The sequence below is a fragment of the Falco naumanni genome, chromosome 12 (genome assembly GCF_017639655.2).
Source record: "Falco naumanni isolate bFalNau1 chromosome 12, bFalNau1.pat, whole genome shotgun sequence".
Lineage (NCBI taxonomy): Eukaryota > Metazoa > Chordata > Aves > Falconiformes > Falconidae > Falco > Falco naumanni.
In genome coordinates this window covers 16,401,491-16,418,675 of record NC_054065.1, presented here as the reverse complement: position 1 = coordinate 16,418,675, position 17,185 = coordinate 16,401,491, and the positions used below count along the sequence as shown (strand labels likewise).

Sequence of the window (17,185 nt, the reverse complement as noted above, 5' to 3'; positions counted from 1 at the left end):
CTTTGTGATTGGGAGAAAAAAGCTCCACAAGAAAAAAGCCCAAACAAAAAAGCTTCTTTAAGCATAAAAGGAGTATGCAACTCCTTGGATGTAAGGTGGCCCCTAGGCCAGCTCAAACTACCTCCTGTGTGTTTCTTCCAGGTTGCAGATTAATCAGGTCCTGCTAGTCTTCAAGAACTGCTTGCTGTAGAGAAATGAAAGATGCAAAATATATGGAACTTGCATAAAGCACTGCTCTGCACAACTATGCTTTTGGCTGTTTCTACATTCTTCAAAGATCAGCTTACACGTTTTTCCAAAAGTAAACCTACAAAATACAGCGACTCCTATTTAAAGAATTACTTTTCTTAGTTGCCTACAATCTGCACTTTCATTTAAAGAAAGCTGAAGTTTAGTATAGTTACAGTATGCCTGTGTTGGTTTTACAATTCAAGAAATCCTTGTGATTTGTTAAGGGGATTCTCCAGAAGAAAGCTCCTACGAGAGAAGTTCTCAATATTTCTGAAGGGGAATCTGTTACCCAGGAAAAAAATATTCAACAAAGTCTCAAATTTGGGAATATGTCTTTTATACTTATTCTCCAGGTAGGTCTGATACGCAAGTGCTGAAAGGAAGCGGGTGTTCAGCTCCCATGAGCCGGGTAGCTTGTGGAGTTAAGTAGTGGGACAGACAGTGACTGCCTTGTATGCCTTAAATTAAATCAGCACTACAGTGAATCACATTCTTGACAATAATTAGGGAAAAGGAAACACCCAGAAACCCAGCAGTCATGTTGCAAAAAATCAGCCATGATTTATTTTGGGGAAATGGAATCTTCCTACAATGGATAATTAAGGAGGTATTAAAGCTCCTTTCAAGGAGACATCAAGTTTAAAATGCCACTGATTATTGGCAGGAAAAAGGGAAGAAAAAACTGAAGAAAATAGAGAGGTGGTTATCTAGTACTATTTTGGGGTTGGTACGCTTATGGGAGAAAAGTAGAATGAGCCACTCTAGTAATCTTGAAAGACACACTTCAATCCTCTCTTTTGGTAGCACAGACAACGGGGCCAAGATCCCTCCGCTTACAGTTTCACTCCTGCCCATTAGATTCCCTGTAGGGCTGTTCCTCTGCCATCCTCCTCAACCCACGCTCCCCATGCCACCGCGTTCCCTGCCAAAATGCCAGCAACAGGAACGCAGGTCCCAGTGAGTACTGGCAGCCTTCCCCAGCTGCGGTGGGGGAGAAGACAACAGAGGCAATTAAAACTGAGGTCTTTCACATACAACTTCATTCTGCGTTTCACCTGTTTTAGAGGTTTTATCTGAAAATCCTTAACTCTTCACTTCCAAGCAGTCAGAGATTTCTACCTACTGAACGTGACCATCTGGAAGCAAGCATTAAACAGTAGCTGACTTTTTACCTGTTTTAAGTAATAAAATAGGAAAAGTCCGAAGACAGAACGCTATAATGTGCAGATCGCAATTAGAGTGAAGTTCTATGAAAACAACTGACTTAGTCACCATGTTCAGAAAGCAAGCCACATATCCCAAATACGCAAAAAATCAGCTTCAGTAAAGTGTACTCTGCTGAAAGATGGTATCACGTTCTGTAGTGGTGGGCTTGGATTTACATCAAGAACTGGGAAAAATACCCACGCAGCAACAAAAAAGTGGGTTCGAAGTGTACTCTAGGAAATTTGAGTTTTCATAAGTCTTGAGTAAATGTGCCTTTCTATACTCACTGCATTTGCTGCCAAGACTAAATCTAATTAACTCATTGTAACTACTGTTTGTCAGTTTTGGTAATTAATAACCAGTTAAAATGGATACAGTTGAACAGCTAAAGCTCAGCTTCGAGCTTGAAGGAAAACCCTCCATGACCTGCTCATGCAATTACATTTAAGGATAAATTGGCAAAAGTCTCAGACTTGTCAGATAATTTTTAAATTTCATGCAGTCAGTAACTTTGAAGCACTCTTCCACAAGAGCTATTCTGTTCCAAAAAGACAGTCTGTGGAATTAAGCATGTTTAACAACAGAGAAACGACTGTTTCAATTGTGATTTCCCAGCAACTCTCTATTTTATTGTTGTTTTTTGAAGTAGTATTGAACAACAGCACATTATCTATCAAACCACAAATAACTTAGCTCTAGACAAACTCCAAGTTCGGTTGCCCTTCGTATAAATTTTACAAGTCATGTAGGACCTGAATTTTTCATTGTATTTTCAAGAAACACCTAGTTAGGAATTTTTTAGGTTAACATTTAACCCAGTTACCAGACCTTCTGGCTTGCTCTATTACTGCCATATCAAAAGCCACAAAATAAGAAAAGATGAGACTTGTTCTGAATTTTTCTGGTCAGCCTAACTGATTTTAAGGAAAACATTTCAAGGAGTTCAAGCTGACCCTACAGTTGGCGCACACAGTTCTTTAGGACAAAAGGTCCTACATAAAACCCCTAAAAGATTCCTATTAATTCCTAGGTATGAAAAAAATCCTGCCACCTGTGACAGACAGACAATTCAGCACCAACATGGATTGACTCTGTCCAGCAAGCTCCCTTTCTCCTACAAAAACATTTCAGGAAAGGAAGATGAAATCTGCTGTGTTTCTTATGTCTTGGGGAAGTATCTGAGAAAGGCACTTCAGTATTGCACCATGGATGTCAGAACAGCAATAAAAATACCCTCCAATCCCCCAAACTGTAACAACATAGGCAATAGAAAAGCCAAAAACATATGATGCATCAAAAGTAAGAGTTTTTGTAAAACTAAAATGGATTTCAGTAAGTAGCAAAGTAAACACAATCTAAGAAAATAATGGAAAAGAAATCCCTATTGCAAATAGAAGGGAAGATTTCAAAAGTATTAAGTACTGGCCTAGCTAGTAACTAAGATGACAGTAATTTTCAGTGTCATTGCCAGAATTAGCTTTGACCAATTAAAAGTGTTTCTGACACTTCACTGTACAAAGATACAAGTCTAAACATATGGGCAACAGTAAAAAACCAAGAACACCTTTATGAATAATACTGCCTGATATCCTAGAGAAAAATTACTTTGTTCCCTTTTCCCTTCATTATCACTCTTTGTAGGAGGGTAAACACACCTAGAAGCAGCAATAACACAGTAAAAATGCTGAGGAGGATATTTTAGAGGAGTACAGTTTTACAACGGTACTTAGAAATGCCTGTGTTGAAACAGGGATTATTGCAATGAAACATGGTATACTCATAGCATATGAGAACACGAGACAGAACTGGATGTTTAATTAGGGTAGCCTGAAATAAACTACATGTAAACAAGTGAAAAAATGGAACACCAACGGAAAGATTTGTACCTAAGGGAAACAGATGTGTTTAAAACAGCTGCAATTTCTGTAGACCACTTCACTCGAGTCAAAAGTATGTAGAGGAAGGGAGTGGGAGAGGGCTGTCTTGAATCACACTTCTGTTTTCTTTTGTAATTTCTTGTTAATTCTACTTTCTATACATATTTTTCTATCTACAAGAAAATCCTTTTAAGGGGTAAAGTACTTGGTGTATCATGTAAAAATACTCCCTCCAACATCAGGTTACAGAACCTTAGGCACCCAAGGCTGACACTCTAAGAAAAACCTGACAAAAACCTCCGAGAAGACACAAACCCTTCTCCATCTTCAGCAAAGTTTTGCTCTGAGACTCCAGGCAACGCTGAATTCTGGATTGCTGCAAAGCATATGCCAGACCAAAACCTGCCCCTTATTTTCTATACAGAGAAACTAGTACCTCATTACCCAGTAACACAATCAGTCCCACTGAACTGCCTTAAGTATTTCATACTCAATGATTGGGTCTAATTGCTTAGTCTCTTAACTGAAAGAAAGGTATCTTAAAAATCTCACTAACTGAACCATTTAAGGACAGCATTGACACATCCAGCATCAAAGCACCATTTAGATGATGGACACACAGTCTTACTTCTACGACTTTCACCAAGTGTTCTGTATCACCTTCAGAAAAGAAAGGAACAGGTAGTAAAGCTGAACACCCAGGATAGAAGTGCAAGTCGATCTGTTTCGCCCGTCAGTCCCAGTCTACCCTGCTATCTTCTGAAGCTGTCAACAGCCCATCAAAAGGTGGCCGCAGCAGCACAGATGATTTTTAGGGGACAGGACGAGTTGCAAAGCAGAGCTAGACTGGAAATCAGGTTACGGTGCTGGCTGCAGTTTCAGAAGATTTGGATTACAGGGACATGGCACATACAGTATGCAGGATATATCACTGACTCGGGCATTGTGTAGAGGCATGACTAAACTGGGATTAAGGGAACAGAAAGCCCTGCAAAGCAACAGCTATTCCTGCTTCCCATGTCTGCAAAGATGCTCTGGGATTTGAAGAAGTCACGGACTGTCTTGGCTGCCTACTAACAATTCTACTGAAATCATCAACTCAGATGAATACGTACATTTCCACATGCAGACAGAAGACCTTCTTCTGTCTTCTACAAAGACAGATATATAAAAATGCCTAAACATGACCACTCATTTAGACTGTGTATTCATAATCATTCTGAAACAGCAGGCTTCAACCGGCGATACACACTCAGCAGTACAGCATGCCAACTTTAAAGGTGAATCCCTTCACAGCACCCCTGCACCTCAAACATAGCGAGAGGTGGTACCTGGCAGTGAATGGGTAATATTCTACGGTCTTCCTTCTCCAACTCCCAGCAGAAAGGACAGGTAAAAGATAGCAAACACCTTAAAGCAAACACACATGTTTAATTTTTTTTTTCTTTTCTTTTTTTCTTTCCCATCAGTGAAAAACATACAGAAACATTCAAAGTCTAAGAGTTCAGGTCAGGTTCTGCCCATATGAGAAGGTTAAACTCAGTCACCGAACTCTGAATACCACCCTCAGTCACGAAGAACCCCCTGGCACAGCTCCCAGACCTATAAAACCCCAACCATTTCAATCCCCAAAGCATGGAGCCTGACCAGTTAAGCAAAACAAGTTCTACTGACAGCTGGTTTTCTTAGCATATTCATGTCTGCGTATTTATCAGAGAAAAGCCCTCCAGGACAACAGTGTTTATGACAGGATTATTTGTGTGAATCCAGGGAACACAGCATTCACTGACCAACAGTGTTTCTACCCTTTTATCTTTTTTCCTTAAAATGTGAACCAAGACAAACTAATTTTTATTTTCTTTTTATGGACAACTCGTGAAGGAAAAATAACACACACATTTTTTTCTTTTTTTTTAAATAAAAAACCCAGCACTTCTGATCCATATTCATATGTAGTATGTTGACACACATTTTAAGCATTAATATAGAAATTAGCTGTTCAATCCTGCACTGACTTTTTGGATTTAGAGTCTACTGACTTTTAATTAATGAAAATCAAACACATGATGAGTATTTTTATTACAAATTTCCTTTCCATACATGTATCTAGTATACTTTCACTAGAAAGACAATTTTGGCCAAGCAAGATGCTTTCTACCGACAGGTTTAGAGACATGCTGTGTAACACGTGGAAATGTGTCAGAGGCATAAATGGCAAATATCCCAGCAGCTCCTTGTCATGCAGAGGAGTGCAAAAGCAGCCTCAGAATACGTCTGTGCCTAACAGCAGGAGAGGTCAAGTGGATGACCAAGTGAAGGGCCTCAGGTACTGACACTGCCCAGCTCTCTGAACCTCTCCCCAAGCACAGCAGCCTTCAGCTGGGATGAAGAGCATCCTGCAGCCAGTCCCACACCCCGAGGCGGGAGGAGGCACAGGACGAGCTGGAGATACACGCTCACGGATGCTGACACCACCGTCCTCTCAAGCTGGGTGGTCAGTCTGTGGGGTTTCCCAGCTTACCACTTCCCTCCAGAAGTGTGCAGAAAATTGTTTTTATGATACTACAGTTATGATGGTAGCTTTTAAACAAAATACATAACAAATACGCCATGTTTTATTTTAACTTAATCTAATTTTTGAAATCATTAAAAGCAGCTGCTATTGGCATCTATCTGCTTATTGATGTAGTGCAATCTAGAATAAGAAGAATTCTTAAAATTATAAAATGAAAGCTTTTTGTGATCAATTTCAAATTAAGGAAAAATTGACTAGCAATTGCTGTTTGATTGTTCGAACAATTAGTAATTAAAGGAATGTTTTTAAATTAGTATGTTTTAATGAAAGAATTAAACCAGGTATAGTTATAAATCATTATTGCTGAGATTTTAATAAACTAACAGAAATGCTCCCCATCCCTAAGTGTGGGGCTGTTTTTTTACTGTAAGAACTGGAGTTGACACTCTTGCAGCCAGACACCATGCCACACAAGTCAATGGAACACCCATATCGACTCGAATGAGCCACAATACTTCCCTACTGCATTTTTAACCCCCTGCTTTAATATATGAGCTTTTTCAAGCCAACCGATGTCCACCTCTTATGGTTTGGAACTAAGACGTTAGTACATGTCCCTCCTTTTGCAAATCTGTCTTCCAGAGTCTATGACAAGGAGCAGCCTAAGTCTTACTAGTATTATGTTTACTATCCATCTAAAAATAGAGCAAATTTACTTTACAATAACCCTTCAGAGCAAAACCACTATATTCATATCACTAGGGCTAAAATTTGCTGACAAGATCTGTGGGTATGTATCGTTTTTAGAAAATGCAATGTGGGAAAGCATGTTTATATGGTAGAGCTGAAAAGCAATGAAACCCCTTGAGAAAGCAGGAGATAACTCACGTTACACATGCAGGCCCTTTGGTCTTATATCTCTACAAAGCTGAAACATTTCTATCTGAAAATGTTTTTCATACGTCAGGAAAACGCTATTCCTGTTTGCTCGTTCTTCCTAAGGTGAAGAGAGTTTAGTATTAGCAAAATAATTGTGGGAATTTGCTATTTTTCCTGTTTTGTTGAGTACTTGGGAATGTTATGTTGGGAACTGTCAACTACTACTTACTCCACCTCAAAATCTGCTGCATAAAAAAAGAATACACTGGTAATTTGCTTACATGGCTTTTGTAGATGCAATTACTGTTAGCAGCAGGAAAGAACTTTTATAAGCAGAACACAATTCAAATGTAACATGCCATGGCCTCAAGTCATTAAACTAATCCTCAGGCCTTCTTGAGGCTTTTTGTACTTTTGGCAAAAAGTATAAAAAAAAATACGCATTGTTGCTTCAGTTCCCAAACACTGGAAAGTTAAATATCTAGACTGTCAGCCCCTGCTAAACAGAGCAGAGACTTCGGGGAAAGAACAACTGTATCTTTGTTATTAAAGTGCAATCGAACAAACATTGAAAACATACCCATACACTTTTTCATGGCACATAAGAAGTAGCCAGTAGAATAAAGGAAGGTGCAACAGCTCACAAAGAATGCTGGTATTATGGGTTACCCATATCTAGATGCTGTGACAAGTGCCTTACAAATGCATGAGAACAGATTGAATTAGGTGAGTGAAGTATCTCAACTTTGATACATAGATAACATGACAAGGTGTGGCATGGAACTCTAGGGTTTACTGGTATGATTTTAACATGACTATGTAAGCTACAAATGACAAAACCATAAATAAGTCAGACACGTCAGAAATGTACTAACACCACTCAACTATCTTTCTGCTATATTGCTCTACATCACACATCTAAAATCAGATATTCTTCAGGGCACTAACAGAAAATGCCACACTTTTAGGAAGACAAAGAGTTGCTTTGTATTGCTATTCTGCTTGGTATCAAAAGGTCAACATCTTTCTTAAGATACTACTGAAAGTGGGAAAATAAGCAATGTATTCATTAGCACATGGGTCATTTAGACAAACATACCTGGGTGGCCTGAAACTACATTTCAGAATCAGCATGTGACTAGACCTGAAAATACAGTGGAAACTAGTGACAGCCCATTTGCTTTTAACAGCAGCTGAGCAGAAGATCCCTTTGGAACTAGGTTAATTACATATTTGACTACAATTATTCCCTCAACTAATATTGACAGAAAGTAGTGAATTGATAAAAATATGAAAACATAAAATCTGCTAAACATATTGTGTGTGTTTGCATGTGCAATCTACATTTTCTTAAATAATCTAGGAAGTCTTACGCCTTTATCTAAATCAAATCTTGAGGTTTGTTTTTTAAATTGTTTCTAAAAGTGTATCCAGACCAATGCCCTGTTAAGCAAAATGGCAAGATACCATGTTCTTTCAGTCACACAAACTTATCACTGAGTTATTACAAAACTAGTCAGTGTTTTGTAATAGTAACACAGTAGTCAGTGTTTACTATCTTTTCTTCTCTACCTAGAAGTGTCATCACCAGTTCAGAGGAAAGTCATTGCAGTTAAACAGAAAAACAAAACATCACTGAAACAATGCTAGACCAGTTCGACTGTTGTCTATCTGAACAGTCTAACGTAGTTGTGTTTTTGAAGCAGACATGACAAGACTGAGATGCTGAAGCGAAGGAGAAGTGTTAAGACACTCTTAATTCCAGAACTGGAAGAAGAGAAATTTAATGAAAGCAGACTGATTTCGAATCCTCACCCTTCCATTTTAGGAGCAGAAATTAATTTTTCAGCAAATCTGTTTGCCAACTGGTAAACAGACCAGTAAGGTTCAACATACTTTTCAGATAGTCTTCCAAAAAAAAGTAACTTGGTAAAACTGCAAATTCCTCAAACATGGTTGAAGTGCTTTAGCTTCAACAACACTTTATTCAAATGTATTATGTTTACACAGAGAACTTACCTTCCCAAAATAAAAAGAAATTAAAGATTCCCCCAGAAAAAATGCTATCGGTATGTTGCACCATAGAAGGCACTCAAAATATACTGCTACAGAAAACCACAGCACACTTTTCATAGATTATGATGCTACAAGAATATCACATATAGCCAATGATTTTTCTTCATCCATATGTGGTCCAGCCTTAGATACAAAATAGCCAAAAGAGGATCTGTCATTTCTCCACCACACACGTACTTGCAGTAATCACTATAACTTTAAGCAATTTAAAAAAAACCAGTATGTTATCACCTAGCCAACATTTCTTACATATATCAGGAAAACACAGAAAAGTTCAGAGATGAAGTAGAATAAACACTACAGAATAAAAAAGTCTCACTCACTGTTCAATACGCGGGGAGAGGTACAGCTTAGGAAAAACCTGAGTAGCTTCTGCATCCTCAAAACTAACAGAGAGAAGTGCAACATCTTCTCCAGGATCTTCATTCACATCCTGTACATAAAAAATAATAAAATATAAAATGGCAAATAACAAACTGAGTACTTATAAGCTCACAGATAACAACTAATGTATCAAATACCAATTTATTTAGGAGACACTTAAGTGAGGAATTTAAAGTGTAACCATTGAAAAATAGGTTGCAAATCTTTCTTACTGTATCAGTACTTAAAAAGACATTATGCCATGCTTAATTTCTTTAAAAATATCAATTAATTATTTTAAATATTTTTTATTAAAAATTAAAATTTAATAATTTTTATTATTATATTTAATGTTTAAAATACTAAAATATCAATTACAGTGTTAACAAGAGTACAGTAGTGTAGCTCTTCTTCAAATAGCTAAACTACATATTTCAGTAAAGATGCAGATTTCACTTTTACGAATTCTTGGTTTCACACTAACATCAGATGCAAATGCCAAAGACATTTTTTAAATGTTATAATATCACTGAGTTATGACCACAGACTTTACATTTGTTATTTTTCAAAGTAGTATATGGTCCAAAAATTCTGCTGTACTCAACTCCTACTTCTCTTGTGGAAGAAAAACGTTTTTGTTATCAGAAATTTGTATCTAGAAGTCACTGTCCCCAGGTTTCCAACAAATTAAACCCATGCATTACTTTCAGCAAAGACTGCACACACTATACTATCAGGGGAAAAAAATAAAAATCCATGCTAAATACCATGACAGTCAATGCATTCACAGTTGAGGCTTTCTTTGTATCAGAACAATCAGTTACAGTTTTGGGATCAGCTAGAACAAATTGTTTCTGGTTTGGACTGGACATCTCTCCAATTCATAAATCACATACAGTATGAACAAGTGTTTTTCTGCTACACACATCATTTAAGCTCTTGACCTCTAGTTAGAAAGTAATGAGTTAGCAGTGCAGCCACCTTCTTCGCCAGCAAGTAATATGGTGCCACTTGCTGCTCACAAAGAAATCCTTTAACATGTTTGTGCATATGTACATAGCAACTTGCCAAGATGCATTTGTTTTCATCCGTTTTGGAAAAATTATGAGAGGAAACAGATAACCCAGCAGATACGTGCTCAGAGCAAGATCAACATGGTGCAGTGTGCCCTGGTCTGCTCTGTCCCACAAGCAGCTGTGAGGAAGGAACATGCAAACCACTTACAACACTGCAGACCCTGTCGTATCTGGGGAGGTTAAAAAAAAAAAAAAAGAAAAAAAAAAGTGACTGCTCAGTGGTTTCAGGAATACAGTCTTGTGCCATTTAAAGCTTTGGCAGGACTGAAACTGTTAATGTCCAGAGAGACTAGCTGCATACCAGCTATTACGTGCAGAACACAACACGCCAAGAAACGTAGTGATAAGCTGCCCTGAAGAATGGGTCTTAAAAAAGCCTAATTGTCTTAGATGAAAAATGAGACAGAGATGACAGTGTTTTCTTGAATTCTGCCTCGGTGTGCAGCTCACTTCTGACAGCTGAAAGAGAAGTGTACTCCGAAATGCCTATAAAACCAGTGTGAGCACATTACGGCTGGGAATCAGAACATGGTTTTAACCTGAGGTTGCAGGACAGCACTCCGTATGAGTGGTGAGGACAAAAACTAGCTGCTGTCCTGCTGGGGTATGATCAGTTTATGGATGGGATTACATAACATGGCTGCACATAACAGCAACAGACAGGACCTCATGACCCATGACGTTCCCATTGTACTATCATCTACAGTAGAAGAACCACCACAGATTAAAAAGCCTTTTTCAACAAGACAAACACACAAATGCAGTCCCCCCCGCCCAACCTTTTCCCCAGTATTTCATATATTTCCATCATTAAGGAAAAAAAAATTAAATAAAGAACAGCCTTTACTCCTGGAGCTGAGTGTGGCATTAACTGGATTTCCCCATTAATTTGCTAATTGTCAAACAAAGGAACTATTAAGACAGATTAAGTAGTAATGCTAATGATTACAAAGATATTATTTTAATGGGCATTCTTCAAGAGATGACAAGCACATATAATCGTTCGGTTGATGAGAAGCTCAACACGAGCCAGCAACGTGTGCCTGCAGCCCAGAAAGCCAGCTGTACCCTGGGCTGCATTAAAGGAAGCGTGGCCTTCCCGCACTGCCGCGGTGCTTCTCCCCCGCCGCTCCACATGCAGAGACCCCACCTGCAGTGCTGCGTTCAGCTCTGGACAGAAGGAGGACATGGACCTGTTGGAGCGAGTCCAGAGGAGGCCATGAAGATGACCAGAGTGCTGGAGCACCTCTCCTGTGAGGACACGCTGAGGGGGTTGGGGAGGTTCTGCCTGGAGAAGAGAAGGCTCCGGGGACACCTTACTGCAGCCTTCCAGTGCCTAAAGGGGCCTGCAGGAAAGTGGGGAGGGACTTTGTGCAAGGGCTTGTGGTGGTAGGACAAGGGGTGATGGCTTTAAAGTGAAAGAGGGCAGATTTAGATTAGATATAAAGAAGAAATTCTTCACTATGAGGGTGGCAGGGTGGATGCCCCATCCCTGGAACCGTTCAAGGCCAGGCTGGATGGGGCTTGGAGCAACCTGGTCTAGTGGAAGGTGTCCCTGCCCATGGCAGGGGGAGTGGAACTAGATGATCTTTAAGGTCCCTTCCAACCCAAACCAGTCTGATTCTATGATATAATACATTCACTCATGTATGTATAGGGTTCTTCCGAGAGCACGTTCTTTTGTTTGTAATTCTTTTCAAATAATCTCCTTCTACAGAATAGAGCCTATATGCATTTTACAAGCTACACAGACAAACGCAAATTGATTTAATCTTGCATTTAGCACTAGTGCTTAAGTTCATGCGCACACACAGATTGACACCATGCGTAAGACCAGTTTCTAGAATATCATCCAGGTGCTTACTGATCAAAAATAATCAAAACAAATCAAAAAACAAAAACCCACCCCAAAACAGATTAGGTGAACACCACTACAGCATCCACTAACCCATACAGTAATATTGTATTATATTTTCTACACTCACTAGTGGCTTCTTTAATACGAAGATTTATGCCAGAGGAAAAACACCCACACATCATAAATCATCACGGTATCTTTGCATGTTAAGCTGCAATAAACTGATGTGGGTACTAAGAGCAATAAACTGAGACATGTTTTTTTTTCATTTACAAAAATAACATACTGCAAACACTACTGTAACTCCTGTTGCCAGCACAGCACTGCATTATGTTCATACAGCTACTGTCCAATGCAAAGTTGACAAAAAAATTGGCATTCTTCTGTAACTACCACTTTTCAAGTGGATGCATATTTTCAGCCCTGAGACATGAAAATTGTAACTTAAAAAAGACCTAAACCCCCAGCATTTCTGTAGCTTTTAAAAGATGCAGTGCAGCAACACCAAGAAGCTGCTCAACCTCACTGCTCAGGTGGCTGCAGATTTACACAGACTTACGGCAGCGTCTCTTCTGACACCATACCGTTCATTCCTTTCAGACTTTGCTACTTTTATTTTTGCAAGAATCTGCTGGGTAGAACTGCATTCAATCCTAGTATGTCTGTTACAACTGGGGTTTATGAAATTAAACCAAAACCACATGTCTTACACATAAACTGTGGAAAGCTTTTCAACTAATAGACCTTTTTGTTGTTGTCTGTGCCAGTCACAACTTAACTCCTTCAGTGATCTCTCTCCCAGTCACCCCTACAAACCTGTTAGTGACTAGGTGAGATGATGGATCCTTGTATTAGCAGACAATGACATTTCCCCAGAACAAGGGCTGAGATCCTTCCATTACAGCAAAGCATCCAAACCCAAAGGTTATTTTAAACCTTCCTATCAAACTCCCCCCCTCTCCCATTTCTGCAAACGCATTTCTCTCAAAGAACAGGCCACATTTAAGCAGAGCAGCAAAGCAAAAATCACCTCTATTTTTATTTTTCTGTTGGCTTCAAAAGAGAGAATGACATCCAATTGCTTTGGCAATATTATTCCCTTTTAGGAAAAAAAGAGACTGTTGAACTAAAGTCACAAGATTTTTTAATATTTAACTTGCCACATTCCTTCTCGTAATTTGTATTTAATTCACAACACAATGTTAGAGGATTTTATTAAAAGATTTAATTTTATACTTAATAACAACTGATTTTGTAAAAATTAAGATAATTTTTTATAAATGTTAGCATCCAATGTTAGAACTGCCACATTCAAGTACTATTTTATACTCACAGAACTTTTTCCACACAAGACTCTACAGAAGGCATTATTAAAGTGAACTTGCACTAAGCAAAGAACACATCCTGGGCCACAGGAATTTTGAGGTTTAAAAACTGAATGTTTGTAAAAATGCTTGAAATCATTAGTTAAGCATGTGATAATGCACATCTATTAGTTTTTCCACAACAGGCTCATGTTTGATAGCAAACCCCCCACCCCTCTAGTGCACTGCAATGTAAAAGATCCAACACAGATTTTCATGGTGCCTTTCTGCCTTCTTGCTATCACGTTTTTCTTTTATAAAATAAACTTTCCCTCATTTCAGAAAATGCCCATTCAAATCAAACAGGAAAAAAAACGGATATAACATCCAACACTGAAAATAGTTTTCTTTCTCAAGAACTGCAAGGGGTTTCCTATGTTTACAGAATACTTTGCACAGTGTGGACTGATCCTTGACTAAACCACCAAAGTGCTGTGGAAATCCAGAATATACTTTGTAAAGGAATGTGGTGAGAAAGGAACAAAAATTAAAAAAAACCAAAAACATCCTAAAGATTTTCAACCCACAGGTTTGGGTTGGTTTTTTTTTTTTTTACTATTGCAGAAACCTTCTAGCAACAACTTAGAAGAATAAATGAAACTTTTCACAAAGAAAAACATAAAGAGAAAGATCATGGTATTTTATTCTAATTTACCCTTTATCTACTTAGCCAGTGCAGACTGAAGTTTCATTACATTTGTATTTTTGAAACTCAAGAACAAGAGGCCATGTGAAAATACAAATGTAGCACAGAACAGATTAAAATGGAGTTTGAAGGCATTTTGGATTTTTTTTCCCCCCCAAAAAAAACTTCAGAAAAAGACTTCAAGGTAAAACTTAAAATCCTACTTCTAATTATATCAGCACTGTCTAAACAGCCATTTGTTAGTTTTCATTCATATCAGTCTAAACTTACATTCAAATGCATGCTCCAATGTTTACAGCTGCTCCCTTTGCAAGATATTTAATCTTTTTACAAAGTTAGAATGAGTTGTTTATGAAAATTATCATCAAAACCACTTTAAATACACTATCCAAACAGCATTGTTTTCATGTATCCTACCTACTGTAATTGAAAACTGGGAATTTACTGGAACTGACAATTTATTATGAGTCAGATGGTTGATAGCCAGTCCAACCAAAACATCTGCTCCGCACAGTCACAACTGCTATAACCCATTTCCTCTTGTGCCTGGAGTCCAACCAAGTTGTACATTACAGTTCCTTTTCTTTAAAGATGCAGACTCTGGAAAATCAGTTATTACTTTTTCTTAGTTATCAACAAAGAATTAATTGCCTTGAAACCTTTGATTAGAGTATCCTTTGAAGAGGAGGTATTTCTGTATTTGGCATGCAAGTGTGATTGCATGTACCAAATAACAAGGCACAAGCTGTAAGCGACTGCAGGCTTTTCCCAGGCAGTGGCAGGACCTGCCTTTCCATGGAAGTGGAAGACTTGAGAAGTAGGCGGCATGAGGCTTGGAGGAAAGAGCGTGCAACGGCTCGATGCATAAATCAAGGACCTGGTATTAGGAATCTGGTTGAGCGTGATGAACTGTAAGCCAAGAATGAGAAAAAACTTTGAATTTGGTAGAAGGGATGGGAAAGGACGTGTGGGAAGAGTATTGGCACACTTTGCAGAGGACAAGCAGCTTCTGGCCTGGCAAATGGACCAGAGAGCAGGGCTTCTGGTAGGGCTGTTAGGGTCGTACTCTAAGTACAAATAGCAATTGGTTTGGGGATCAAAATGAGGTAAGGAGAAGCACACAAACTGTTTGACCTACTGGATGTTACGTTGGGTAAAGAGATACCATGTAGACTACTGATGTTGCAGATGGCTCCCAACCGCGTGGTCAGGCCAAAACTGCTCCAGGAGGTTCCCAGCCTGCAGCTGATCATTCCTACCTCTCCCTGGCAGTTTCTGACCTCTCAGCAATTGTCTTTGTGGTATGACTAACTGAAGGGATGGCAAACTCCAGCAAATGGGGAGAGGAAGGGATTGCTTGAAATAATATAAGCAAAGGATAAACTCAATTTACTACTTATGTGATATGATGGAGGTTGTGGGGGAAGGTGTAATGGAAAGGCAGAATATGGATGAGAACACAGCGGACTGAGGAGGTGCTGATCTTAGCATCCACAGCCAGCTCATGACAAGTGGAAGTCTTTTAACAAACACTTATTTGACTGTGGTACTACCTCTCAGCCCTACCGAGTCAGTCAGCTTCACCGAAGTGTGAAATTTGTACTTCAAATTTTCTCCCTTCTGGAGAAAAAAGGTCTCCAGAGGAGAAATGCATGAGAATAACGTGCATTCACAGAAAGGTAGTTTATCTTGGGGTCAGACATTAATCCATGGAATTTTGCATGACACATACCTGTAATGGGACAACAAAATTTGTTTTTGAGGCTGAAACGTGAATTTCACCAGAGAAGAATACACACCACTATCCACTTAGTACTAATGGGTTACTTGCATCACAACGGTTAGCAGTTTGGCCATTTCCCTCTACACAATAACATGAAAACCAACTGTTAAAGAATAAACAACTCATACTCTTACTGCCTAGCAGTTTCACTAGCCATCAGCTACATGTTCTCCTAATCTTTTTCTATATCTAATGCTTTTCAAAAACGTAACAAAACACACCAGGGGAAAGCAGGCTAAGGAATGTGGATCGGCAAATGAGACTGAGAAATCTGCTTCACTCTAGGGAGAATATGTAATTATTCCAGGAAATTCTTTCTCCTGTCTTCCAGGAAACCCACCAGGTCTGATCAAGGAGCACTGATTCTTTAAATAGGATCTTTAATGAAAACAAAGGCAGTTACCTTGCGTGCACTGCCCGTGGTATTGAAGCATTCCAAACACAGCCTCTCTCCCAAGGTAATGTAGCAGAACTCCTCAGACTGGGAAAAAAAGCGCGCTCATGCCCAGCATAATTCCTGGTTTGAGTTACATGAAAATTGTAGTCTGCGAACAATTTTGCAGAATCAGAAGTGCAAGCTTCTAGGACAATATATTGAGTTTTCTTCATTAAAACAAAATGAAATAAATATCTACTAAGCTTTAAAAAAGTATCAGCAAGACCTGCCAGTATACCATTGGGCACTGATAGGTGAACAAGAAAACAAACAGTATTTCCTTTAAGTGTAACATCCCAGGGTGTTTTTTTTTTTTAATATTGTCATTGTTGGGTGTTTGTCTTGTTTTGTTTTCAGACTTACATATAAATATATTGTGCTTTTCCAAAACAAAACATTGACATCTGTTTTGCCTATACCATTTTCTTTTATTATGGTCATGGTAATTTACTGCTACTTTCACATAATGATTTGACCATTGGACTCAGGTAGAGAATACTGTTAGGAAAAACATAAGAAAAAACCAAAAACTTAAAAAGAAGGAATCACTTGTCCATGAAAATACATGCCAGATTCACAACTTTAAAGATTAATGTCATTTAAGTGGAGAAAAATTAATTTGACAGCAGAAAACACTGTGGTGATGCTTCCACCATAACAATACCATTTGCTTAGGTCTGCAAAACACCATCTCAGAAAATAAGGCAGATTTCTTCAAAGGTCAAAAACATTTTGCTAAGTTTGGGACTCAAATTTGAAATAAATAATCTAGGTGTGGCACAGGCTAGAATTAATATTGGGTGCAGTCTAAAATTATTATTTCTGAACTGATTTCAAGTGAGCTAAAAAGTCTTCTACATGTTCATTTTTATATA

General features: G+C 38.6%; 1 protein-coding gene across 2 annotated transcripts in view; it reads right to left on the bottom strand.

The window, feature by feature from the left end:
• The window catches only part of BABAM2 (BRISC and BRCA1 A complex member 2), a 169,435-nt gene that overhangs the window by 70,104 nt on the left and 82,146 nt on the right, over positions 1 to 17,185 (bottom strand). For both annotated transcript variants that reach the window (XM_040612038.1, XM_040612039.1), the window contains one exon: positions 9,108 to 9,217. In XM_040612038.1, coding sequence (XP_040467972.1) covers positions 9,108 to 9,217 — 110 coding nt within the window. The remainder of the gene's footprint in view (positions 1 to 9,107; positions 9,218 to 17,185) is intronic.